Here is a 23,763-nt window from a genome sequence, read left to right as displayed (position 1 = left end):
ATTAGCGAATTAGATCAGACTAGCAAAATTCATATTAATCCAGACGAGATTTTATTAAAATTAAACCAGATTACCTTATTTCGGGTGAAGAAAACAAGTCTTGAATCAAAATGAGATAGCCTTGATCAAATGCAGCCCGACCCAAAAAGTGTCGGTTTTGGGCCTACTTTGGCCAAGCCTGAAATAGCAGGTTTGGGTACGGTTTTTTAGCCCATACCACACTTGGGCCCCGGCCTGAAGACCTGGACCCTTTACATTTTTCATTAAACCGCTCCCAACCAAACAGGGGATCTTCAATTCTTCATTCTTGTTTTCTTCCTTTCTATAGACCGTTCACCGTCAAATCGGCGAATCGACGCCGCTAGAACAACCTTCGACCACCGTACAATGGCTGCTTGAATCTACACAGAATTCCAGGTAGAACAGTATCACAAATCTCTCATATTATCTAATAATATATGCTAATTTTTCGAATTTTTTCTTATTCTTCACTTATTAAAGCCTGTTAATTACCCAAGGTTAATTTGTGTTCTACCAGTTTCGTGATCGCTAATTTTGTAAGTTTTCGTTAAATCTTCGAACCCTAGATTTGAATTCATATTGATAAGCTGTAAGAATTTCGATTGAATTTCATCTCTTGAGCTCAGTTTTTTGATCTCAATAAGTGAAATTCTCTGCATAAAAATGCCTTTTTTATTCATTTTTTTTTTTTGTTCAATTTAGGGTTTGATTTTCGATTTCGCTGATTATTTGATTGATTTCATTAATGTTCGAACTCACCGGCTTGTTTTTCTTCTGCTCATGTATTTGAATTTCGGGTCCAATTTATTGTTTCATTCTTTTGATCAGTCATCAGTTATCGATATAAGCCTATAGTTTTCATTTGTTGATTTTTGTTATAAAGTATTTATTATGATTCACAAATGGAATTGGTAGACCTTTGAACATTATATATTTTGGTGTAACCTCTTTATCTGACTTCCTCCATTAACGAACCTTCATCTTTCTCAATTGTACAGTAATATTTTCAACATTTCCTACCTTTTAAATTATTATTATTATTATTATTATTATTATTATTATTATTATTATTATTATTATTATTATTATTATTATTATTATTAATTGAGAGAATATGCTCATAATTACTGTTACGAGTAATCACAATATCAAATATTACGTAGTAAAGACCCATTGACAACCCACATTGCATTTGCACATTGCCCTGACCCGACCCTTACCCACATCGGTCCTGTACTGACCTGCAATGACCCGCTCAATAACGGAATAACCAGATCTACTCCAAAGTCCGAACTCACATGGGTCAATTCCTGGATTCGCTATTGTATTTGAAAGTTAGTCTTCTTAATGCTGCATATGAGGTTCTTGAGCTACATAGCCTTATATACATCTTTTTTATCTCCTGAAGTTTAATGAGTGAACCTGTATGTGAACAGCTGTGAAGTTTGGAAGTGTGTACGTTGTGCAAATGGAAAGTGCCAATGACAGTAAGATTTCTAAGAGAACAGTTTTTGTCACCGTTGGAACTACTCTATTTGATGCTCTTGTCAAAGCAGTGGACACTCCTGAAGTCAAGCAAGAATTATATGCAAAAGGGTATACACACCTCCTGATTCAAATCGGCCGTGGATCTTACATCCCTGCCAGGGTATTTTGAATTTTGGCCTTGTTGCCACCCGAACTTGTGTGTGATGTTTTAGAGCATTGCGTCATTCTTTATGGCTAGTTAAATTCTTCTTTAGGTTGTTTCTCATTGGAGCTTGCATTAATAAACTGCCTGTCGAGTATCAAAGATGATTTCCATCAATAGCAACCGGTGGTGTGAAAGTGCTTAACATCTAATTTATGAAACTTTTAAAATAAAGTAATTGCCTGTTGCGCATCATATTTGACTCGGTACTGGGGTTTTGCCATTGTATGTTAGGCTCTTTATCGTAGATAAGGATACACAAGTAAATGTAACCATAATATATCTGAGAATTTATGTTGACAAAAATAAACAGAGAATCTTGTTTTGGGGCTAGGTCCGGTCTTCATTAGGGCATTGCGAAATTGTTTTTTAAGTTAATTATCAAAGTTTCAATGGCATCAGTCATACTACTGCTTGAACTCTTTACTTGATGTAGGGTCTGACTTTTGTTTTTCTCTGATTCACATGAAGTCAACTGGTGACGATAGGTCCCTAGCCGTTGAGTACTTCACGTTTTCCTCTAGCATTGCAGAGAGCCTGTCATCAGCTTCTCTTGTCATAAGTCACGCAGGTATTTGTACATTTTTTTTAAAAAATTTGGTGCTAGATTTCTCTGATAGTCATTATATTCTAGGCCTGAAGTAGAGTATGAATCATGAAGTTTCTGAGCAATAATTATTATCAAAACTTGAGAGATTTGGTTTGCTAAAAGTATATTCTAGGAGACTCTCTACCAGTGACAGTTTGATCAAAAAAAAGTTGTTGAACATCTAATATGTTGGGATTGTGTTTTTGGGTCATCTCATTTTAAAAGGTATAGCTTTAAGCCTTTAACAGATCCTTGAAGTTGCATGGATCTCGCAGCAATTTTTGTATCCCTTTAGACATCTGATGCTGGTCATATTTTTTGTGAATTTTTCCTATGATACCATATTCTGATCAATGGTTTCTACTATTTCCCTGCCTTATGGTGGCCAATTATGTAATTGCATTTGAGTTTGTTTTGTATTTTTCCTCATGACTACTTGTTTATGTAATACTCTTAACTAATAAGCTGTGTTGGGAAGAGCAAGTCAAGTTCTGGCTTGGCTTTGGCTTTGGCTTCACATGAATTATCATACCAATGATGTACAAAATTTTCCATGCTTGATTTTCCCCTTCTTAATTCGAACAACGTTGTTTGATTTCTTTTCGTCTTATGATGACTGAAATATGAATAAGGTGCTTGCTAAATCATGTTTAACTTCATTTTTCATGTGCTTACTTTTCTGTGGGCCGTGGTATTTTCACTTCAAAATTAGTTGCTTGGTCTGCTGATTGAACTTTGTTCCTGAGTAATTTTATCAATTGATAAACCCTCACACTATGTATTCTGTTGTAGCATGCCGTGGTACTTAGTTTTATGCAACATTGCACTTAGCCGGTTAAAATTGTAAAGAGACTGTTGAATTTCCTTGAATATTTATGTGCTGGAACAAAGTAGTGAGAATTTATGAGACTAATTTTCGTATGTGAAAGACACCTTACCTGTCATGGCTATCAAATTAACAAAAGCCTCTGAGAGATGATGTATGTTGGTTCAGCATAGCATGATCTACTTGAGGACATAATATGACCAAGCTGATACAAATATTACTGGATGTCTTACAGGATCAGGCAGCATTTTTGAGACATTACGGCAGCATAAGCCTTTAATTGTCGTGGTGAATGAGGATTTGATGGATAATCATCAAGAAGAGTTGGCAGAAGAATTAGCAGAGAGGAGACACTTGTTCTGTGCGCACCCTCAAACCCTTTACCAAACCATTGCTAGTATGAATCTAGATTCTCTTCTTCCATATCCTGCTGGTGATGCTAAACCGGTTGCAATGCTTATAAACAAGTTTTTAGGTTTCCCTGTAGATTAACCAAAACACACTACATGATCCTTCAACTATTATAAATACATCTGTGCTAATTCAGACTGATATTTTTTAATTCTGTTAACAGTACTTGTGTATCGCTTTCTTCTCATACTTACGATGCTATTTTTGTCAAGTAATTTAGTTATAGGTGATGATATACCATTTAGTCATAACCTATTCCAAGTGGAGTGATAAGTATTTTTTTGAAATGGAAAATATTAGCTGCTCTAATGAAGTGTTTGATTAGTGGTATGAGGTATGACCAAAACATCTTTAAGCCTGGTTTTGCAGAAAATTTTTGTCCTGAACTGTGGTCCAGTTCATTTTGCTTCGGACTTTCTTTTGGAGTTTTGCCTGGCCTTAATTGCTGAATTTGTAAGCCATTTATGCTGATGGCCTACTTGGACTGGCATGATCATTGCTGGTCTCGGCTGAAATTTCCAGCCGATAACTGTGGTTCGACCTGATCCCTGGAATATTTTGGTGATTGCATATTCTAGGCCTTCTCATGATCAGCTTTAGGCTACTAATATAGTACTCTGTAATATCTTGTAGTGACATACTCCGTAACGTTGTAATCTACTAATGCATTGTAGAAAAGGGGATTTTATTATATGGTAGTTTTCGACTGCCACAGCTGAATGGCTTAGCTCAATCAGCTCCTAACACTAATCAAATATCAGACTTATTGTGTCTTGTTCATAATTGACTGAACAAAGAGCTTCCTTTCAGCCTAGGTTGTTGACCTCAGAGATCCCTTTACAAGGTAAACCTATTGTTTTGCAGATCATTCCACAAGGTAGAAGGCAGGACCGCAGGAGTCGTCATCCATACAATACCAGTGTCATTTAGGTTCAGACAGGGGAGTGACTAGGATGGGGAAGAATTATCCCGATAGAGATAATCTTAGCCAAGCAAATAAGTACATACAAGGATAAACTTTTTTCTAATATGTCGCTAAACTATTTCTTTCAAATCTTATATGATCAAAACACTATGGGATGTCGTTTAGCCAACATATGAGTATCACATGTAAGTTGAAAGACCGATAATTAAGAAACTTGTTGCCTTATTTTTTGTGGAAATGAGAGTTTAGCCTGCTGTTCTTCAGTGATTTAAGCATAATAATGCGCCAATATTGATGGAAGTTAGCGAATTTGGTATCACATGCACCGTGTTTTTTAGCTTATGCCGTCGCCATCCGAGATATGGTAGATAAGGGTTGTATATGGAAGAGACAAAATCAGGCACCAAGGCTACAGCAATGCTTGACCACAAGCTCATTTGGGTTGCAAAGGTATCACTAGACTTACATTTAAAGCATCTTCTTTAACTGTCCAGTTTATGCTTGGATTTATATGTATTGAATATAAATTATGGTACGAGTACTTTCTTTGATTTTTCTTTGTTCTTGAGAGTACTCTAGGAATTTCCCATCATTCTACTATTGATATTAAACACATGTTTTTAAGACAAAACCAAGTTTAATTATGAAGCCCAAATTATTTTTCACATTACGAGTGCATTTTTTTTAATTGTCATATCAAGCAGAATTGTTCACGGGTATAAGCTTCATACAATCATGCTTTGTTCCTAAGTAAGACCAAATGTTATGCTACTATTGTAGGTTGGAAGCACCTGATAAGTTAAACTCAAATTTGTCACACTTTATTAAATAAGATATCTATGCTAACAGTAGTTGCGGACCCAGTTGTAATTGTTTCACGGCAATTCTACAATTTTATGCTTTCAAAGTTTAAAAACATATTTTTGTTTCATATATCAAGTTCACAAAGTTTGTAAACAATTTTTGTTTTACATTACAAACGCTCCACAATGCTTTCTCACTTGTGCAATAGGCCAATAGCCCTTTCCCTCTTTTAAAGCACCATTTAATTTGAAGAACCTTTACTATTGTTTGAAAATGTGTATTTGCTTAATAGAGACTTACGATCTATAAACAATACATGACAGTGCGCTAGTATGGATATTTAACAGTGACTGTCTTGGTTTGAGAGTAGGTACATGTAGCTTCTATACATTTTTTTAACGTAAGGAGAAAGATCCCGATCAGACCTCAACCCTTATAGTTTTTTGATCCAATATTCGTGGTTCAAACATTTGCAAGTGATGGAGAATGATAAGGCCATAATGAGGGATCCGTAGTTCTTCGCTCACAAGTACCGCAGTTGGAAGGATTTGTCTTGTGACCTCAATGTTATAAGATTAATCCCTAAGCAACTACACCAAATAAGTTTGGTATATCTAGCTCTAGCTCGTAGATGCATGTGGCCGCTTTCAACATCGTTATTCCGAATAAGTATCTGTATAAGATCCCATATACTTATCACTGTGCCATCATTACCTTGAGTCCTGATATGTATTGATGATATGAGTAACAATCTCATTAATGCAATAGAATTGCCTTCCTTGTTCCTTCTCCGTCTTATAATTCCTATTGAACAACCGTCAACACCCTTGCTACTACTACCTTTTTTGAGCCTGAATAGTGTGAATTTAATCATCATTTTATCCATATGTTAACTTCTTTTTGTAAAATTACCGTCAAATATGTTAAAAAGATCAAATTCATAGCTCATCAGGTCAGATTAAATGCAATAGTGCACTACTAACCATAAGTCCATAATCGATTAGGGAACTAGCTTTATATGTATTCTTCTTATATTAGTTTTTTATTAAAATTTTAATTTATTTATTTTAATCTTTTATTTAGACTAATGTACATTTTTTCAAAATGTGTGTGTATGTTATTTTTTTTTTTTGAATTACATTGCCAAACCATGCATAATTAAATACACACTAATGCTTTCAAAAAAAAAAAAAAAAAACAAAGTAATCCCTAAAACATTGACCAAGTAGCCCTTGCAATACTTATCGAGTAACCTTTATAACACTGACGAACTAACTCATGTAACATTAACAAAGCATCCCTTGATGAACATTGACCGAATAGTAACCCCCATGATGAATGACCACACGATGTAACAAGCGACATATATTACAAGAAAATTGATTTTGGGCAACGACAAAGATTTGTATGTGCAACGAGATTTAATTTCGTTGTCCTTATCTCATAGCTTGGGCAACAAATATTTATTTGTTGCCCATTACTACCATTGGGCGACGAAAAGATAGATTTGTTGCCCAAGTTAACATATAGGGCGACAAGCTATTAATGTTGTTGCCCAAAGGAAATTGCAGGCAACGGAGATTTATTTTGTTGCCCAAATTTTTATATTGTGCAACAATGGTTTAATACTCGTTGCCTTAATAGAGACCAAGGACAACAAATAGTTGAATTCGTTGCCCAAGAAACTGAAAAAAAGGCGGAATTTTTTTTGGTTTGGCTCACTAGTCACTAGTGAAATTTCGAATTTGAAACCACTGAAATTTTGTGAATATATAAGAAAAAATTAGTTGAAGTCCCAGACATCCCACATCTCCTTCTTTCCCACTAGAACCCTAACCCTGTTTCCTCATCTTTATCTCTCTCCTCCCTCTCCCTCTCCATGTTCATCTTAAATCTTATTGACGCGACGTGCAAGGAATTGAGGGAGTAATGGACGCCCACAAAATATCCAAGTCTCGTAGCCTCGACCACCACCTAGTCGAGTTCTCAATTGTGATGACCAAACCTTTCCCCAGATCAAGGCCTTAAATTTGGTTTGTTTCATCTTCTTTATATTATTTTAATTTATTAAAGTTCAGTGCTAATTAACGTCCTTTTGTTTTACTTTAATCCACGTTTTCTTAACTTTCATTATACAATGATGTTGGATTTTTTTTATTACAGGATGACTTATGCATTGAATTAATATACTTCGCAAATATCTACCCATCAATATATACTAGCAATTAGCAGGTAAATTAGTTCTCGCTCTCATATTCTCAATTGTATATCTTCATCTTGTAATTAAAAGTATTTTTAGTTTTAAATTTGTGCCTTTCAATTGATTAATTTTGACTTTATTCATGTGCAAATGTACTACGATATAGCCCATATAGAATATACTATTGAAAGGTTTATCTCTTTAGAACTGTTACCAGCACTTTTTTTTTTTTTTTGAGGAAACCAACATATTTATTTAAACATAAACATTTTCTACCTTCTAAATATACTACGTTCTAGCAAATTCCCATTGTATGAGTAATCTTCTACTTTTTGTAACCTTTTTCTTATAAACAATAGCCAAAACTTTGGTTATAAAATAAGTATACTATATTTCTTAACTAGTTATTCTTTTGATTTCGTAACTATCAACATGTTTTTGTTCTTAATTTTAATTTAATTCTGCTAATTATGTTTTATAGGTTGATGTTGATTGCATATGGACCATAAGAAAAACGTCATATCCCTTAAAAAAAAAATACCCTTCAAAACTTTCTAAATATAAGGAATTTAATGAGAAATTAAAAAGGCAGAGAGTTTGAAAGGAAAATGATGGGAATCTAAGGGATTTACAAGGGAAAATATAAATGGTATTTTTCTTCTTGTGTACTCGTACGTATAATTTTGGTTTTCTTCAAAACGTGAGATTAAATGGCTTAAAAATCAAAATGAAAAAATATTCAATTTTATATATTAATTACAGAATGTAAAAATTGTATAAATTTGAGTATAAATCATAAATAAATTGTCAAATTATATGTGAAAAATGCTAAAAGTCAACGTAGTGCTAGCTCTATTCCTCAATACTACTTCAAATGATTAACGATCAAGGACAAGGAATAGAGAGAAGATCGAAGATTTTTTTTTAGTTGTATTTTAGTTATCAGAATTGAGAATTTTTTAGCAGTGCAAATCTAAAATTACCAATGAGGAATATGAATTTACTATTTTGAATTATAGATAATTTGTTATTAATTACAGTACAATTCATATTTGTAAAATTTTAATTTTAATATGATATTTTGTAAGTAATTTTTTTCCACCTTGAAAGATATACATATAGGATTAGTATACTCATATTCAAGTTTTTATATAGATGGCGACGAATATGGACTTTGTTGGCCGAAATTTGACATTGGGTGACGAATCAAACAATTCCCAAAACCACAAGAAGTAGAGTGCTAAACGCTTAAGGCGACAAAAAATTAATATTTGTTGCACAAAACTGATTGGACAACAAAAATACTTGACGCCTTAAACAAATTTTGGGCAACGAAATATTAGCTTGTTGCATAAAATGGATCAACGGCAACGAAATATTTCGACGCCCAAATATGGTTATGGTCCGCGATAACACAATTCGTCACACAAAACAGAAAGGGTGCCCAAATATGGTTATGGGCCGCAATAACACAATTCGTCACACAAAACAGAAAGGGCGTCGACCCTTGTGCAACGACCCCACGACGAGTTCAACTTCGTTGCACAAATGTTTGGGCGACGAATATGGGTCTTTGGGCAACGAGTTCTTTTGTCGCCCAATCTACTTTTCCTTGTAGCGATATAAGAATCTGTGATCTTGAATATAATCCAAATAATATTTAATGTATTAGGCTCTCTTCCAACAAATTATATGAAGATTTCCATTTGCTTGGAAGAATAATACGGAGTAAGTATATATTATAGGGAATTTAATGATTTACTTAGGTAAGTAAGCTAATACATTACTCCGTAATACTTACATATGGTGATATTGAGTTTGCCTTTTTTAATTAATACGAGTATATACTAATACTAATGGCAACATTAAATTTAGTTGTTTTTTTTTCTTTATTAGATTTCAAATTCAAAATATTCTCATAAAAAATGTAACGACGGAAATTATAATTTATTATATCTATGTAATACTAAACACTACGCACTTTTTTCCTTTTATTAAAAAAAAATATGCACTTCACCATCTGAATTATTGCCTTAATGGGTAACAAAAATTCCCTTTCTTCATTTGCAAAATTATTTTAATGTCACGAATTACTTCAAATAAGAAAGAGTGATAATGATGGAAAGTAAGTATTAACAAATAACAAGCTAGTAATAATTTTATAAAATAAATGGCAAGCTATAATATATAATCATTCTATACAAATAAATAACAATGGTAAATAAAGATTGTATGTGGAAGAAAAAAATTTATGCTAAAATTGTCGCCACAATTAAAAGGAATATTTGATCACTTTAGCTATTTTTAAAGTACATACTTCTTCCAGTCTTTCAAATTTGTCATATTCAGAAAATACACTCGTATTTTAACCATATTTTGTAATCTATACATAAATAAAATTACGTTATTTATGTAAATAAATCGTAATGTGAAGTTAGGCAAGCTGGTCATATAAATAGAGTTGAATTCTTGTGAATTGAAACATATACAACCTTAACTCTCACATAAACAATACTCGTACACACTTAAGATTTAGCCCCAATCATCATGAGTCGTACGTATGAAGCAACATACAACGGGTCGAAAAAAAGGTTTTCATTTCCGAAATATTGTTTCATGGACAAAATGACTAGGGAAAAGAGGGAAGAACTTAGGGAACGTGGATCAACGGATATACAAGTGAATGACACAGAAACAGGTTATGTAACTTATATGGTGTTACAATCTCAAGACTCAAGATCCCCTCTTCATGACTTATATCACATATATGTGGCTGATGATTATGTTCAGCATAGGCAACTTCAAGGTGGTACTAAGGCCGAGCTTACTTTCTTGTATGATAAGATCAACATTCATATTACCTATAGAGTTTTTTTTAGTTAAATGCTTCTGCTAGTAATAAGTTTCTTATAAATTTTTTTGATTATGTTAGAATAAGTTATGAATTGTAATAAAGTTTTACATTTCATATCCAATATAGTATTGAAGCTTATGCTTTTTTATCTAATGTTTGGTTAATAAAACTTTGGTATAAGGTATGATCAATTTAGAATGGCTAAAACGGCCTTATACCTTTACTCGTATATTGTTGTTTTAAAGATAACCAATTTTACAGTACTACTACATGATTATATTCTTTTTAGGTATATTTAATGGCATTAGTTGTTCAATGGATCTCTTTTTCATATTGGTCCCTGCCAACGATTGGTCCCATAAAACACCGTCACAAAATTAAGTTGAAGATTGAACAACCAAATACTGCAATACGAAATGAGAATAAAGGTTGGCCTATTGGTTGGAGGTCCTCCTTCCACCCTTGTAAGAGGGGTTCGATTTCCACCCCAAGCAAGTGAAGTGAGATCCCTAATCCTTAGTTGTAAGGGAATTCTCCTTACCTTCAAAAAAACTGTAACACGTAGTATTTTGAAAGCCTAAATAAACACAATTTAACAAATTAAGAAAATTCATATGCTTTCAATTATGAAGATACATTGTGACTATGTTAAAAGAAAAGTCCTTGTGTTTTAATAAAGGTCATAAGAAGTTAGTTTTTTAAATGAAAATTTTAAAATATTGGTCAATATGAATAATAAAGGTCATTAATGTGTTAAAATTAGGGTTATGTTCAAAATAACGTCGTAGTTTAGGTTCGCAATAATATTAAAGGTCATACAAAATTTAATAAAGGTTACCACCTTAAAATTAAGGTTTTTACATTTAATATTAGGGTGATCACTATGTTCAATATAAGGTCAGTGGCGCACGTATGGACCTATGCAACTGACGTTATATTGAACATAGTGACTCTAATTTTATCATACTAACCTTATTTTTTAACATAGTAACCTTTATTTAAACTTGTGTGACATTTAATACTATTATGAACATGAAGTACGACGTTATGTTGAACATAGTGACCTTAATTTTAACATAGTGCCCTTTATTATTCATATTGACTAGTATATAAAAAATTTCATTAAAAAAAAATTAACCCTTATAGCCTTTATAATACCAAAATGACTTATTTCAACATAATAACCTTTTTTTAATTAATAAATCCACTATAGTGTCTCTAATGTTAGTGATCCACAATAAATTAGTGTAAACCAGGTCCATTTAAGAGTTTGTATGTATATGATGTTGCTGTCCACATTACATGCATTGTTTACCATTAAATATGTGAAACATTATTTAAGGTCAAACCTAACACAAATTATAACTTTTTTTTTCCTTTTTTTTTTTTTACCAGTTTATTGTGACATAGAGAGTATTTTAAGAGTACTATAATTATGAGTTAATCATGACACGACACAATTTAAGAGTTTTTATACATTATAACAAAATTGTTCGACAAATGACACTTGAACTAGACTTGATATAAATAAACCATTTACCACTTGCAGTTTCGCAAATCGCGGGCAAAGAAATTAGACCAGAATATGTCTCTCAGTCTCTTCCTTGTCAAAGACAAAGACTATTCCAAAGCCAAATAACAAAAGAACAGCCAAACTAAAACCAACTTCAATAAATCAAATAACCCTCTTTTTTTTTTTTTTTTTTTTTTTTTTTTTTTTTTTTTTTTTGGCTCACGGGAAGATAGATAAAAAGTCTTAAGATATTCATGTGCCTTAAACTTGTAGGATGACCTCCAACTAAGGCAATACACTACAACTATACATACACCCCTCATTCCTCTTCTTACCAAATTTGTTATTTTCTCTCTCCTCTTCTTTACATTTCATACATTGCTTTCTGTGCTTACTTAACAGAAAGTTACATCAGAATTTTTCCAGCAGATATCAGTTCATAATCATCATATTTTTCTGCCAAAAATAAAATCTCTTTTTTTTTAACCAATCTTCTGTTTTTTGTACTTCCCATTTTGTCATGGAAACTTCCTCCATTCTTGGTTCTGCAGAATCATCTGACAGTGCTGCAGTCAACTACCGCGGTGGTGAACACTCCTTTCACCATTCTCCACCCGGAAATTATGATGATAAGCCGAGTAATCAGGGGAGTTTTTCCCTGACTTCCATTCTCCTGATTGTCATACCTATCTTCATACTTATCCTCCTTTCTTTCATCGTAGTCCTTATTATATTGCTTCGACGACAGAGGAGGTCGTCGAAGTGTAACAATTATAACAGCAACAGCAACAGCGACAACAGCTGCAAGTTTGCTGCTGATACTGCTATTAGTTTTACTGAAAGCAGTCCAGGTAACGACAATGTTTACTACTTTAGATTTTATTCTTTAGTGTTTCAAATTAAATTAATAATTTGTTAAAGATTTCATCAGTCAGACTGTCAGTTAAAATCTGATATGATATACTGGTTTATGATAACTGAGTAGAGGTGAAGAATGAGTGTATGTCAAACCCGAGCTCAAGGCGTACATCATCACAATTTAGACAAAAAGGTGTACAAGTATTCACATACAAGGAGCTGGAAATGGCAACAAACAACTTCAACGAGACGAATGTGATAGGGCACGGTGGTTACGGGGTGGTGTACAGAGGAATTCTAGGAGATGGGACTGTGACAGCAATTAAGATGGTGAACAGCAATGGCAAGCAAGAAGAGCGTGCTTTTAGAATAGAGGTAAGGTTGCCTTTCATATAATTCTTTTTTGGCCTTTCATTTCTTATTCGATTTTTAAGATATCTATTCATATGATGTTTCCTTTGTTCTTTTTTCTTTATCAATACAAACAGCAGGATAGAATGATAGATTAGCTGATGTCAGAATGTTCTAATTGTATCGATTCTTGTAGGGTTGACAACTCTCGTGAGAGAATTATAAAGAAAATTAATATCGAATCAATAAATTTGAGATAAAATTTTCTTATGAAAGTATAATCAAATTGTGTTATTGACCAATTAAAAAGTTATGAGTACTAATCAGCCTCCGAATAATAAAAGGATTATAAACATAGCATGTAGGACGGCTATAGATATTAGCGACAAAATCACTGATTGATTGGCGTTATTAAACATATATTACTTGTATTAGCCACTCAAGTTTCTTATTCATAATACTAGACAATATGTATAGCGTTTTCTTTTTTCACTAGCAAGAATCTAATGAAAACAACCTATATGGAATTAAAATTTAATGATAAGTACTTATCTTATTGCAAAGGGACTTAAGCTTTCCTTAAAGATATTTTTGTCCATTAAATAAAGTTTTAAACTTAGTTTAAAAGAGAGAGAGTTTCTTAGGGGTTTGACTTGAGCTCTATCATATTTTGTCATTTTCTTCTCAAGTTAAGTAAACCTCAGTAAAGAATAACTAGATTATGTGCCTATTTTGTATCCATATGAATTTGCATTTATGAAGCCTCATCAACTATTCACATGGTTTGAGAATTAATAAGATAACTTTTCTATGGGCAGGTGGACCTACTAAGCCGTTTACAATCCCTTTACCTAGTTGAGCTACTTGGCTATTGCGCGGATCAAAATCACAGGCTCCTAATCTTTGAATTTATGCCCAACGGCAGCCTACAGCAGCACCTACATTCACCTCACACCTACCCTCAGCCATTGGATTGGGGCACTCGACTACGTATCGCCCTTGATTGTGCCCGTGCCCTCGAGTTCCTTCATGAGCATGTAACACCTTCCATAATCCACAGGGACTTCAAATGCAGCAACATTCTATTGGACCATAACTTCAGGGCTAAGGTGTCTGATTTTGGTTTGGCTAAGACAGGTTCGAATAAGATCAACGGTCAGATTTCAACTCGCGTCTTAGGGACCACCGGATACCTGGCTCCAGAGTGGGTGCTTTTCTTTCCCCTCACCCCCACCCCACCCCCCCGCTGTATTCTCATGCATCACTATCTTAACCATATAACTGAAAACTACGAGTCTCTAATAATGCAATGTGGTCCTTACAGTATACATGTAAGGCTTAACATTATCCTGAATAGCATTTATGAAGCTTAAAGAATCATACTAAGGACAATATGCTAATCTTCACCTATGAAAAAGGAAGGAAATTAGAATGTTGTCTTAATTAGTAAGGACACACTAAATGCTAAACATTTATAATGACTAGTCCTATTTACTTGTCATATCATGTGATCTTCTGTTCTCGGTCACTTGGGAGTTTCGCACTCTAATTAATTTTAGTTGTATAGGTACGCTTCAACAGGGAAGCTCACTACAAAATCAGATGTTTACAGCTTCGGGGTTGTTCTTTTACAGCTCATTACAGGACGTGTACCTGTAGATACAAGGCGCCCATCAGGAGAGCATGTCCTTGTCGATTGGGTTAGTTTTTAGTAGTGACTAGGCCCTCGATTGATTTTTACAGAGCTGAAATGATTACTACTGAATAAAACTGATTTTTGCTGATTAAAACTGACCGGTTCTTTCAATTTCAGGCTCTTCCAAGACTAACTCACAGACAGAAGGTAATGGAAATGATTGATCCAAATTTAAAAGGGCAATACTCCCAAAAGGATATAATTCAGGTCAGAGAATCTGTTTCATTAGCTTTAAGTAATGATCATGCGACAGCAAAGCTAATCTAAATGATCCTACTTCATCTTTTTTTCTACAGATTGCAGCAATTGCTGCTGTTTGTGTACAAGTAGAGCCAGATTACAGACCTTTGATGACGGATGTTGTGCAGTCTTTAATCCCTTTGGTGAAAAATCTTTCATCTGTTCCTTCAAGTTCATCCAGATATCTCACTAATTTCGTCAGTCCAAGGTCTCAGAGGCCGTCTTTGTCATAGTAAATGACTTCTCTAGGAAAAAATTGGTTTACATTCTTTTGAATCTGATGGAGATTTCTGTACTTCGTATTTTCTCCTAAAAGCCAACGATCAAGATTAAAATTGGCATGCAAATACATGAACACGGCCAAAATGAGGATTATTGAAAAGATTCACGTTGCAGTGTATATTATGAAGAGGAGCACACAGTTCAAAGAGCAGCATGACCATGCATTTCAACATCAGGAATAATTCAAGATAACAGCAACAGACTCACGGTATAGCTTCCAATCCATGTACCTGGAAGTTAGACAGAGTCAAAAGAAAAACAAGTTGTGGAGTCTGATAATTTAATGCTGTACATGAATACTACAATGGTTTATCATTCTGTAAGCTTTTGCTTAAGTATAGAATAAGGAAAGTTCGAAGAAAAATATGTCCAGCTATTATAGACATAGTTGTTTGAGTTTACAGTTCTTAAAGCAATTTGATTTAGTTTGATATGCAAGAAGAGCAAACACTAATAGGTAAACAATCAAGTGTGTTCTCGTATCAGTTGTCTGTTATCATTTGATTGCAGTCAAATTCACATATATTAACAGGGGCTGTCTATTTTAGTAACGCGGACCTCTAATGCTAATAAAACAAAGAAATATCCTAACTTGTACGTTAAAAGCTTTTTATTCGTCCATCAAATAAGCACATGATTAAGTAATCAACTATGAGAAACAGGTAATGAGGAAAAAATACCGGGAACACAGGCTCGCAAGACACATATCAAGCTATCAATTATGAAAGTCACTATCAAACAAGGGGTGCATTACTAACACGTAAGTATTAACTAGTGGAAAAACTGATTCGTATTTGATTACTTGACCCAAACTTAAACTGTACCGTGATTACACATCTCGATTTGTGACTAATAATCACACCAAGATAAATGGCAATAGACACAAATATGACCCAACCGTGTAAACCAAAATCAACCTTGAAATGAAATCCAATAATTCAAAACCATTCCTAATTTACAAGTTTATGGGATGAAAAAAGGCAAGTAAGAAAATATTCCTTTCCTCCTTTTATTCATCAACTAACAGGAGAAATTTGTCTGTTATATCATATTGTAATTGTCAGATCTCAAACTAACCTATCATTTCACCAAAAGAATCTTGAATGAATACAAACCTTACAATGTTTTTAGTCCCTACATATAGACAACAAAGAAGTATAAATCAGTTCATTACTAAAACAGTAAATTTTAGCAGAAAATAGGCCTGGCAGTTAGCACGTACAAGGTTTCATGCCGGTCTAAATTCTATAACTTGTGCAATCAATCAGGCACATACAATTTTGTCTGAAGGAATCAAACAATGAACCACGGTTATTCGTCTCAGAAAACGATTTTAAGGAGAAACGAAGGAATTCAATGAACGCAAACAATTATAAAGTTAGCATACAGATAAATCAGAAGGAGAATTTTAATAACAAATTAAACTGTGAAAAATTCTATGTACTTAGCAAAAGTTACATCAGCAGTCAGATACAGTACCAAGTTCATGTTCAATAAAGGAAGTACAACTAGTAAATTCTGTGTCGAAATTGCAATTAACAGCTAAATTCTGGTGAATTTACCACCGAGTTTAAGGTAACTTGTGTAACACGACATTGTAACAATGCTTAACTGTTTGTCCATTGAAGACAAGCATCATATTACAGCAATGACAACCACTAGGTTTTCAATGGTTATATGGTGTTGCTTTGCTTCAAAAGTTTTCAAAAATTAATCATTGTCGAAATTTTTAATTACAAGATTGTTATACACTCATGAAAAACCTTAAGGTATTGGATGTAACATACTAACACATCTACCAAGGATCCATTTGAAGCAAAGTGAAACTGTGAAAAAAAAAAATATTCTATGCACAAAACCAAACATGAAAATGACAAAATGTCGGGAGACATTTCGCCATCAAAACAATATGCTGATCTGCTGAACACCACTGATTTGAATGAAAGTAACAAGTGAAGTGAGTGAAACCAAAAGAGAGGACAAGGTAAATATATGCTGAGGCTACAGGCAAAGATGTGATAACCTATATTGATATAGACCTCTATCAAATAGCTTGAAATAACCATATCGACTCATGAGTGAAAAAAATAATAATAATAATTCTCCATTTATATATTATAGGTCACATTCTAATTTGAATCTTCTCAAAATAGTTAACTTTACAAACCCTAACCAAGAAGGCATGAATGCCAAAGAAGGGCAACTTGTGATGACAAAGATATTAATTAACTTTGAAGAGTACAGGAATAACAGGACTTGTGAATTATTATGACAATTTTATTCAAAATCCTTTATGTTGACCCCGAACCTATTGAGGGTGATAATTTAGAGAGAGAGAGGGTATTACAATTCACATTCGAAAAACAGAAAAAATAAATCATACAATGCTACATTTATTATTGAGTCTTTCGGTATACTCCATAATTTATAGCCAAAAGCAATACAAACCCATGTTTAAATGTCACTGCCACTTTTGGGACCATGTCATGTGCTCTAAATGCATGCTGCAGCTTGTCATCTGCCAATTAGCAAAGGAAATTTCCTACTATTACATTCTAAGCCTACATTTACATTTGTAAAGATGCACTATTTCCTTAATAGACGTTTACATCAACTAACATATAATCTAAGCTAAAGCTACAACACAGATATAGTTACATGAGACTATTATATCAGTCCAGAAAAGAAATACCAGTAGATAAAACCGGAACACCAGATAGTTATGCTCTTAGGAGATAGAATTTTCTTTTTATATTACCACAAAACTTTCGGGGGGGTCTATGCCAAGACTCAATCACCAAGAGAGATTTCAAACGTAAAGATTCTTACTTCAAATTTCTGAATCAGCTTCCGATTCTTTTTGGATGTTTGAGCCTTCACCACTTTCTTTATCTGATGGAGTGCTTTTCTTTCCAAGTTTATCTGAATATTTTGCAAAGGCTGCAGACAAAGCTGATTTTAAGATCACTTCTGGGTCTTTTTTCTGACGCTTGCTAGTGTCTTCTGATTCCTTGTCAACAGCTGGTGGTTCGCTTTCTAAGGAGGTTGGAGTTGGATCATTTTGCAGAGGGGCTTCAGAGCGGTTTGGCACCACGCGTTTGAAAGGTTCGTGAAAGGTGTCATACAAACGTTTAACCTAATTGATCAATGAGATATGTTAGTCAATGGCGCCTTCAAAATTAAGACTTTGACACCATGTCAGAAAAGCACATAAGCGCACACACACACAGAGAAAGGAGAAAATGTATGCAGAGAAGAATTTTGATAAAGTTGCCGAGTGCAAACTATAGCTCTACTTTAGGAGAAACTTGAAAGAACTCAGATTAAATTTGAGAATTGGAGAATAAAGCCTGTTCTAATTCCACTGACGGCATGAAAATCATTTAATGTTACTATGGATCAAGATAATGAATATTATTGACAAGACTTGAAAGTACCTTACGCTCCCCAATACCAGGACAACGGGCTAGATCTTCCATAGAAGCATCTATGATATGAGAAAGAGACTATAAAGTGCAATAAAACCATTAGAAAATGCCTTCAAGAAAAACTTATCTATAACAAAATTGATCATCTTGCCTACCCCAAATGTGGAACCAAGTGTAACTACATCAGTTTTGTTAACATGTCGTACAGCAGTAAGGGCATGATTCAACTGCAACCAGAAAGAAGGTTCAGTAAAAATTTTGTACAAAAACATCTCAACACACTAATATATGCTTTCATAAGATACCATACTGTTTAAGGACAAACCATTAAGAGCCTTTTAACTCGGCTGCATTATATATATGGGTTAATGCACTACGGTAGTACTGATTTGTGAAGAGAACTATCCCATATGGAACATACCCTTGATAAATAATCAGAGTCCATATGTCCTTGAATGATATCAGCTGGCTTGTTCTCAAAGACTTTGATCGTTTCTAAATATCGACCACATTCTTCCAAGCTGATATACACAAAGAAAGGAAATGGCAGGAAAATTGTAAAGCAAAGTTAGTATAAGCCTGCATGTGGATCGAGATACATCAAATATAGTACTAAATTTTGCTTAACAGTTCATGCAAAGGTGCTGCTGAAGTGAAGATGTTGATTGAGTGAGATGAAAATTATTGGACATGTTGACGCACATTAGTAATGTAATAGTTACATAAAGGAAGGTAGCCACATTCTATCATCCCATGAAAAGAGATAGCTCCAAAACAACAAAAAGTCCGAATCTAGAAGAATTTTGGGGGAGTGGGGGAAAGTCAGGAGGCATTCACCAAAACATCAGTGTCATTGTATGAACATGAATACAGAGTATATCATTAGATTCCATGAACAATAGAAACTAACTCCCTTAAAGAACTTTGAGAGGATATATTTTAAGAAGTGCATCATTCTCACCTCCAAGCGCAGAGAAGAGTGCAGTCATGAAGCAGACAAGTTCTTGTGACTTCAAGTAAAGGCTTTACTACATCCTCCTGAAAAACATAATCGTAATATTGGACACAATTATTAAAGCAGTCATAATATATGTCAATGACACTGCCATATAATCTAGTAGCAGCTTACCACATCAACATGACATAGCACCACACGAAGTCTGAAGTTCTTCTGTAGTTCTCTTATGCGAAAATAAAGATAGTCTGGATGAAGCAGGTGATAGCGGAGACTGCACAATATTATATTCTAGGAATATCATTAATACAATTGAAGAAGATGATAGAAAACAACAAAAAAAAAAAATCCATGTGATAAACTAAAATAGAGTAAGTTGGCAAATTGTCACATAAATTCCATTCAGACCAGACATTGAATAAACAAGATATGCCTTCACAGCTTGGCATACATGAAGATTGACGGAACTCATGCCAATCTATTAATTTTATTATGTTGAGAAAACAGGAAATTCAGTATACCAGAGATAATATTAAGCATCTGCCGATATTTTAATGTGAAATATCAGCATTTTTTGTCCTGTGAGATATGTAGGTAACTTCAGTAAAAAAAACAGCGAAAGTATATGTTGAAGGGGTTACATTGAAAATAATTCACAAGTCATGACAATTACAATCCACTTAAAGACATTGTTTACATGAAACTCCTCCTATTCAAACACTACCTTGTAAAGTTGTAATCACCCAAGGCCCCAAGGGTATTTCTAAACGGAAGATTTGCATAAAAAAGTTTTAACCAACCTTAAATAAAGACAGCAAGAGTTTTGCCCCAGTACATAGTCAGGAATAACTTCTGCAAAATTCCACCTTACATTTCTGATGTGCTTGAGCAGAGGGTTTCCTTTCTGCAAAAGGAAATCGACACGTAAAGTTAGATTCTCAAAGTTCTGGAAGTCATTTATTCCATTTAAACCAACCAATCACTTCCTTCATCTCTTTGAAGACACGTCCTTGAAAAAGGAAATTGAATGACTAAAGATTGAGGCAAAAATAGCAACTGTTATGAACAAATTATCAAATGAAGCAAATTTGGCCAGCAGCTGGATGATGGTGACCAAAGCCTCCGAAGATTAAATTGACAGCAATAAGCTAGAAAACCACTAAATGATTATAAACTACAAAGCTTAAAAATATGTCAGTTGATAACACTTTAACACACCCCAGGTTTTCCCAGATCCCAAAAAAATAATAATGAAGAGCAAAAAGTAATTCCACTTACAGTCTGAGCAATAGATCTCCAGCAATAACTAATTAAGCATTAGCATTATCAGGAAGCAGTACACTTGAACAGGCCATGGACCAAGGAAAAAAACATTAATAAAAAAAAGGGAAAAAAAAGAATCAGATAAACTTCAGAAGCCCATTCCATCTAAAAATAAGGTGATGAATGACTAATGGCAAATATATTTTTATCCAAGAACACCATAGACCTACTATAGCAGCTTATAGGACATAAATGTGAATTGTACAGAAAACGAAGGTAGGGAAGGGTCGGTGAAGGGTAGAAATACAAAGAAGTGAAGCATCAATAAGGGGATTCAATACATTGGATCAATCCCTGGTCCTTCTTCAGCAATTTAAAGTCGCAGGTCAATTATCTACCATCCTTCTTTACTAACCACCAACTGAGTATCTATCACCAGAAGAATACTTGTTTAACCCTCTTATATATGCTCCCCTCCTTTCTTCGTTTCCCAACTACAATATAATGGTAGATAGAAGCTGAACCATTGTTCCTCATCAAAGATATCAGCTTGTGCTCTTGTTTATTCAATTTTACTACAAAGTTAAATCAAGAGGTTCACAAAGCATTGATACGAGAAAAATAAAAAAAAATAATCCTGTTCCCCAACAGAACCCCAAAAGAGAGCAAGAGGATGACATAGAGATGCTAATTTATTTATGAACCAAAGAGATTGATAAATTCCCTCCTCTTTACCCTCCCAACCAAAAATGTCAGAAATGCTACCATTCTTTATCCTACGTAAACTACTAAACTAGACATTTACTCTTCCTATCCTATCATACTATAACTAATAAGCACACTAAACTGCACTATGTACTGAGGCAACTGATCAGCTACCTCAGTTTTCTCTTTCATCATATGGTCAATTGTGCATCCACCAATCTCCTTCCTGCACCCTGAGCTGCTTCCACCTACTGATTTCTAAGAGATAAATAATCCCATCTCTTCACAATGACTGAAGTAATATAACAGATGCACGTTAGTAATAAGTTCTAATGTTCATGAAACTTCCTTTCCTTTCTTGAGTCAAAACTGAATAAAAAGACCCAAACATCATATAAGAATAACTTTAATTTCCACAATATCTGTATAGCTTTCCATATATTTTGGAATAGTATTTCTTCAATAGACAAAACCCGAGTTTAGTTTTTTCATCCAAAGCATCAAGCCTGACCTAGAAAGTAGAAACCTCAACATCATTAGCATTAGCATTAAGTTATAATGCTCATAAAACTACCATTCCTTTATTGAGCTAAAATGAATAATAAAGCCCAAGTACCATGTAAGAATAGATTTAATTTTAACTATATATGTATATATCTTTCCACATCTCTTTGGAATAACAATTCTTCTCATAAGGAAATCCCAAGGTTAGTTCTTTCATCCAAACTATTATTTCTAACTTGGAAACCATAACATCATTAGCATTTTGAAGAATCAGCAAACCCGCCGGCCCAAATAGACTGTCTTCACTCATCATAGCATTTCGACGAATCACACAAAGAACATCACTTTCCACAAATAACACTCTCCAGTTGTAATTTAGTACTGCACTACTGCTAAGATGTTCCTGATTCCCATCTATTTTGTTGGCACACTTTACCCACTACAAACTAAGCATATTATCAAACATCCATAATTCCTCAACATTTCACCTCAATTACATTCTTCTCCTTATCTAACACAACATTATTTAATACACAATAAACCAACAAAAATGCAACAATACAGCAATTTAATCCAGAAAAATTGAAAAGAAAAACAAGAGAAATACCTGCCTGTGGCTGACAATGATGGCATTACTCTTCTGAACAATATTATTATTCGAAACCCCAGTTTGCCTAATTAAAACAAACAAACAAATTAAACTCAATTAAAAAATAACCAAAAAAATAAAATTGAAACCCAGATCAAATTAACATACCCAGAAGAAGAGGGCAAAGCCGAAGCCGAAGCCGAAGAAGAAGCATTTGATGAGGAGAGAGATTGAGAATTAAAGGTAGAAGGAGGGGGAGCAGGAGGAGGAGTGTAGAATTCGGATTTTTTAATGGAAGCAAAAGCTTGAGTGAAGGATTGAGAAGGGGTGAAAAGAGAAGGTTGTGTTGATTTAAGTTGATTATTCTGAAGAACTTCTTGATATGATGGGATTTCTATTACTATGGAGCTTTTCTTCCTTTGATTTTGGGGTTCTTCTGGGTTTTCTTCCATTTTTGATTGATTTCTATTTTCTGGATTGTTTAGAGGGGTTTGGTAGGAAAATTGGGGGGAAGAGGGAAAGTGGCGGGGATTCAGGGGTGAATAAAATGTGTGTAAATTAGGGCAAATTTGGTAAGAATGGTACTTTTTTCATTCAAAAGTTTTTATACGTGCCTGGTCATACCGTGTGGCTGGAGTTACTTATTCTGTGATTACTCGGTTAGGGGTTACTTATTTAGGGTTATTCGGTCGGTTAGGGGTGACTCTCACACAAAAAAACGCGCTAACTGATTGAGTAAATTTAGAATAAGTTATCCCTTACCAACTGAGTAACCCCGGAATAGGTAATCCCGTGAAAACGCGCTAACCAACGGAATAACGAATAATTAACCCCTAAATAAGTAACCCCTATAAGTAACCCCGACCACACTGTGTAGCCAACCACGTTATAAAGGCACTGTTTTTCATTTCGAAATTATTGATGCACTTCTTTCCCTGGCTCGTTTCAAAAATATTGACAATTTTTATTTATTATTTTTTTTTTAAATAACTACTCCGTAATTTTTTTTCTAAGAAACCTAAATATCAGTTTTTCATATTGATAAAACATAATTGTATC

The 23,763-nt window shown here is 34.0% G+C and overlaps 3 protein-coding genes across 6 annotated transcripts; 2 read left to right on the top strand and 1 right to left on the bottom strand.

Moving 5' to 3' along the window:
• Positions 1–265: 265 nt before the first annotated feature.
• Positions 266–5,098, top strand: LOC110736966 (UDP-N-acetylglucosamine transferase subunit ALG13 homolog). 2 transcript variants are annotated; one of them, XM_021917307.1, is made up of 5 exons: positions 266–417; positions 1,458–1,669; positions 2,183–2,282; positions 3,362–3,523; positions 4,402–5,098. In XM_021917307.1, exons 2-5 carry the CDS (start codon positions 1,490–1,492, stop codon positions 4,416–4,418), a joined length of 459 nt encoding a protein of 152 aa, XP_021772999.1. In that variant the 5' UTR covers positions 266–417; positions 1,458–1,489; the 3' UTR covers positions 4,419–5,098. The 2 variants fall into 2 exon arrangements, with proteins under 2 accessions (XP_021772999.1, XP_021772998.1); XM_021917306.1 differs by lacking the exon at positions 4,402–5,098 and having other exon boundaries at positions 3,362–3,752.
• A 6,478-nt stretch (positions 5,099–11,576) lies between these two features.
• On the top strand, positions 11,577–15,624 carry LOC110736964 (probable serine/threonine-protein kinase PBL7). 2 transcript variants are annotated; one of them, XM_021917302.1, is made up of 6 exons: positions 11,577–12,684; positions 12,819–13,066; positions 13,861–14,246; positions 14,610–14,742; positions 14,856–14,945; positions 15,035–15,624. In XM_021917302.1, the coding sequence occupies exons 1-6, from the start codon at positions 12,354–12,356 to the stop codon at positions 15,209–15,211; spliced, it is 1,365 nt and encodes a 454-aa protein (XP_021772994.1). In that variant the 5' UTR covers positions 11,577–12,353; the 3' UTR covers positions 15,212–15,624. The 2 variants fall into 2 exon arrangements, with proteins under 2 accessions (XP_021772994.1, XP_021772995.1); XM_021917303.1 differs by having other exon boundaries at positions 13,861–14,250.
• LOC110736965 (DNA excision repair protein ERCC-1-like) lies at positions 15,406–23,542 on the bottom strand. 2 transcript variants are annotated; one of them, XM_021917305.1, is made up of 10 exons: positions 22,873–23,542; positions 22,723–22,789; positions 20,444–20,547; positions 19,818–19,917; positions 19,650–19,726; positions 19,110–19,209; positions 18,844–18,915; positions 18,698–18,766; positions 18,090–18,396; positions 15,406–15,490 (listed from the first exon to the last, which is right to left on the bottom strand). In XM_021917305.1, exons 1-9 carry the CDS (start codon positions 23,154–23,156, stop codon positions 18,091–18,093), a joined length of 1,179 nt encoding a protein of 392 aa, XP_021772997.1. In that variant the 5' UTR covers positions 23,157–23,542; the 3' UTR covers positions 15,406–15,490; position 18,090. The 2 variants fall into 2 exon arrangements, with proteins under 2 accessions (XP_021772997.1, XP_021772996.1); XM_021917304.1 differs by lacking the exon at positions 15,406–15,490 and having other exon boundaries at positions 17,631–18,396; positions 22,873–23,540.
• Between the last annotated feature and the right edge of the window lie 221 nt (positions 23,543–23,763).

The sequence above is a fragment of the Chenopodium quinoa genome, unplaced genomic scaffold (genome assembly GCF_001683475.1).
Source record: "Chenopodium quinoa cultivar QQ74 unplaced genomic scaffold, ASM168347v1, whole genome shotgun sequence".
Classification (NCBI taxonomy): Eukaryota; Viridiplantae; Streptophyta; class Magnoliopsida; order Caryophyllales; family Amaranthaceae; genus Chenopodium; species Chenopodium quinoa.
The sequence above is the reverse complement of the archived record's forward strand: the minus strand, read 5'-3'. Positions and strand labels throughout refer to the sequence as shown.

Bases quoted from the DNA above. Each gene is read 5' to 3' on its own strand.
- LOC110736966 (XM_021917306.1), top strand. From the start codon at position 1,490: ATGGAAAGTGCCAATGACAGTAAGATTTCTAAGAGAACAGTTTTTGTC. The intron at 1,670-2,182 runs GTATTTTGAATT...ATTCACATGAAG, and splicing joins GATCTTACATCCCTGCCAGG to TCAACTGGTGACGATAGGTC. The intron at 2,283-3,361 runs GTATTTGTACAT...GATGTCTTACAG, and splicing joins TCTTGTCATAAGTCACGCAG to GATCAGGCAGCATTTTTGAG.
- LOC110736964 (XM_021917302.1), top strand. From the start codon at position 12,354: ATGGAAACTTCCTCCATTCTTGGTTCTGCAGAATCATCTGACAGTGCT. The intron at 13,067-13,860 runs GTAAGGTTGCCT...TTCTATGGGCAG, and splicing joins AGCGTGCTTTTAGAATAGAG to GTGGACCTACTAAGCCGTTT. The intron at 14,946-15,034 runs GTCAGAGAATCT...TTTTTTCTACAG, and splicing joins CCCAAAAGGATATAATTCAG to ATTGCAGCAATTGCTGCTGT.
- LOC110736965 (XM_021917305.1), bottom strand. From the start codon at position 23,156: ATGGAAGAAAACCCAGAAGAACCCCAAAATCAAAGGAAGAAAAGCTCC. The intron at 20,548-22,722 runs GTATTTCTCTTG...TTCCTTTTGCAG, and splicing joins TCATTGTCAGCCACAGGCAG to AAAGGAAACCCTCTGCTCAA. The intron at 18,397-18,697 runs GTACTTTCAAGT...TTGATCAATTAG, and splicing joins CTGGTATTGGGGAGCGTAAG to GTTAAACGTTTGTATGACAC.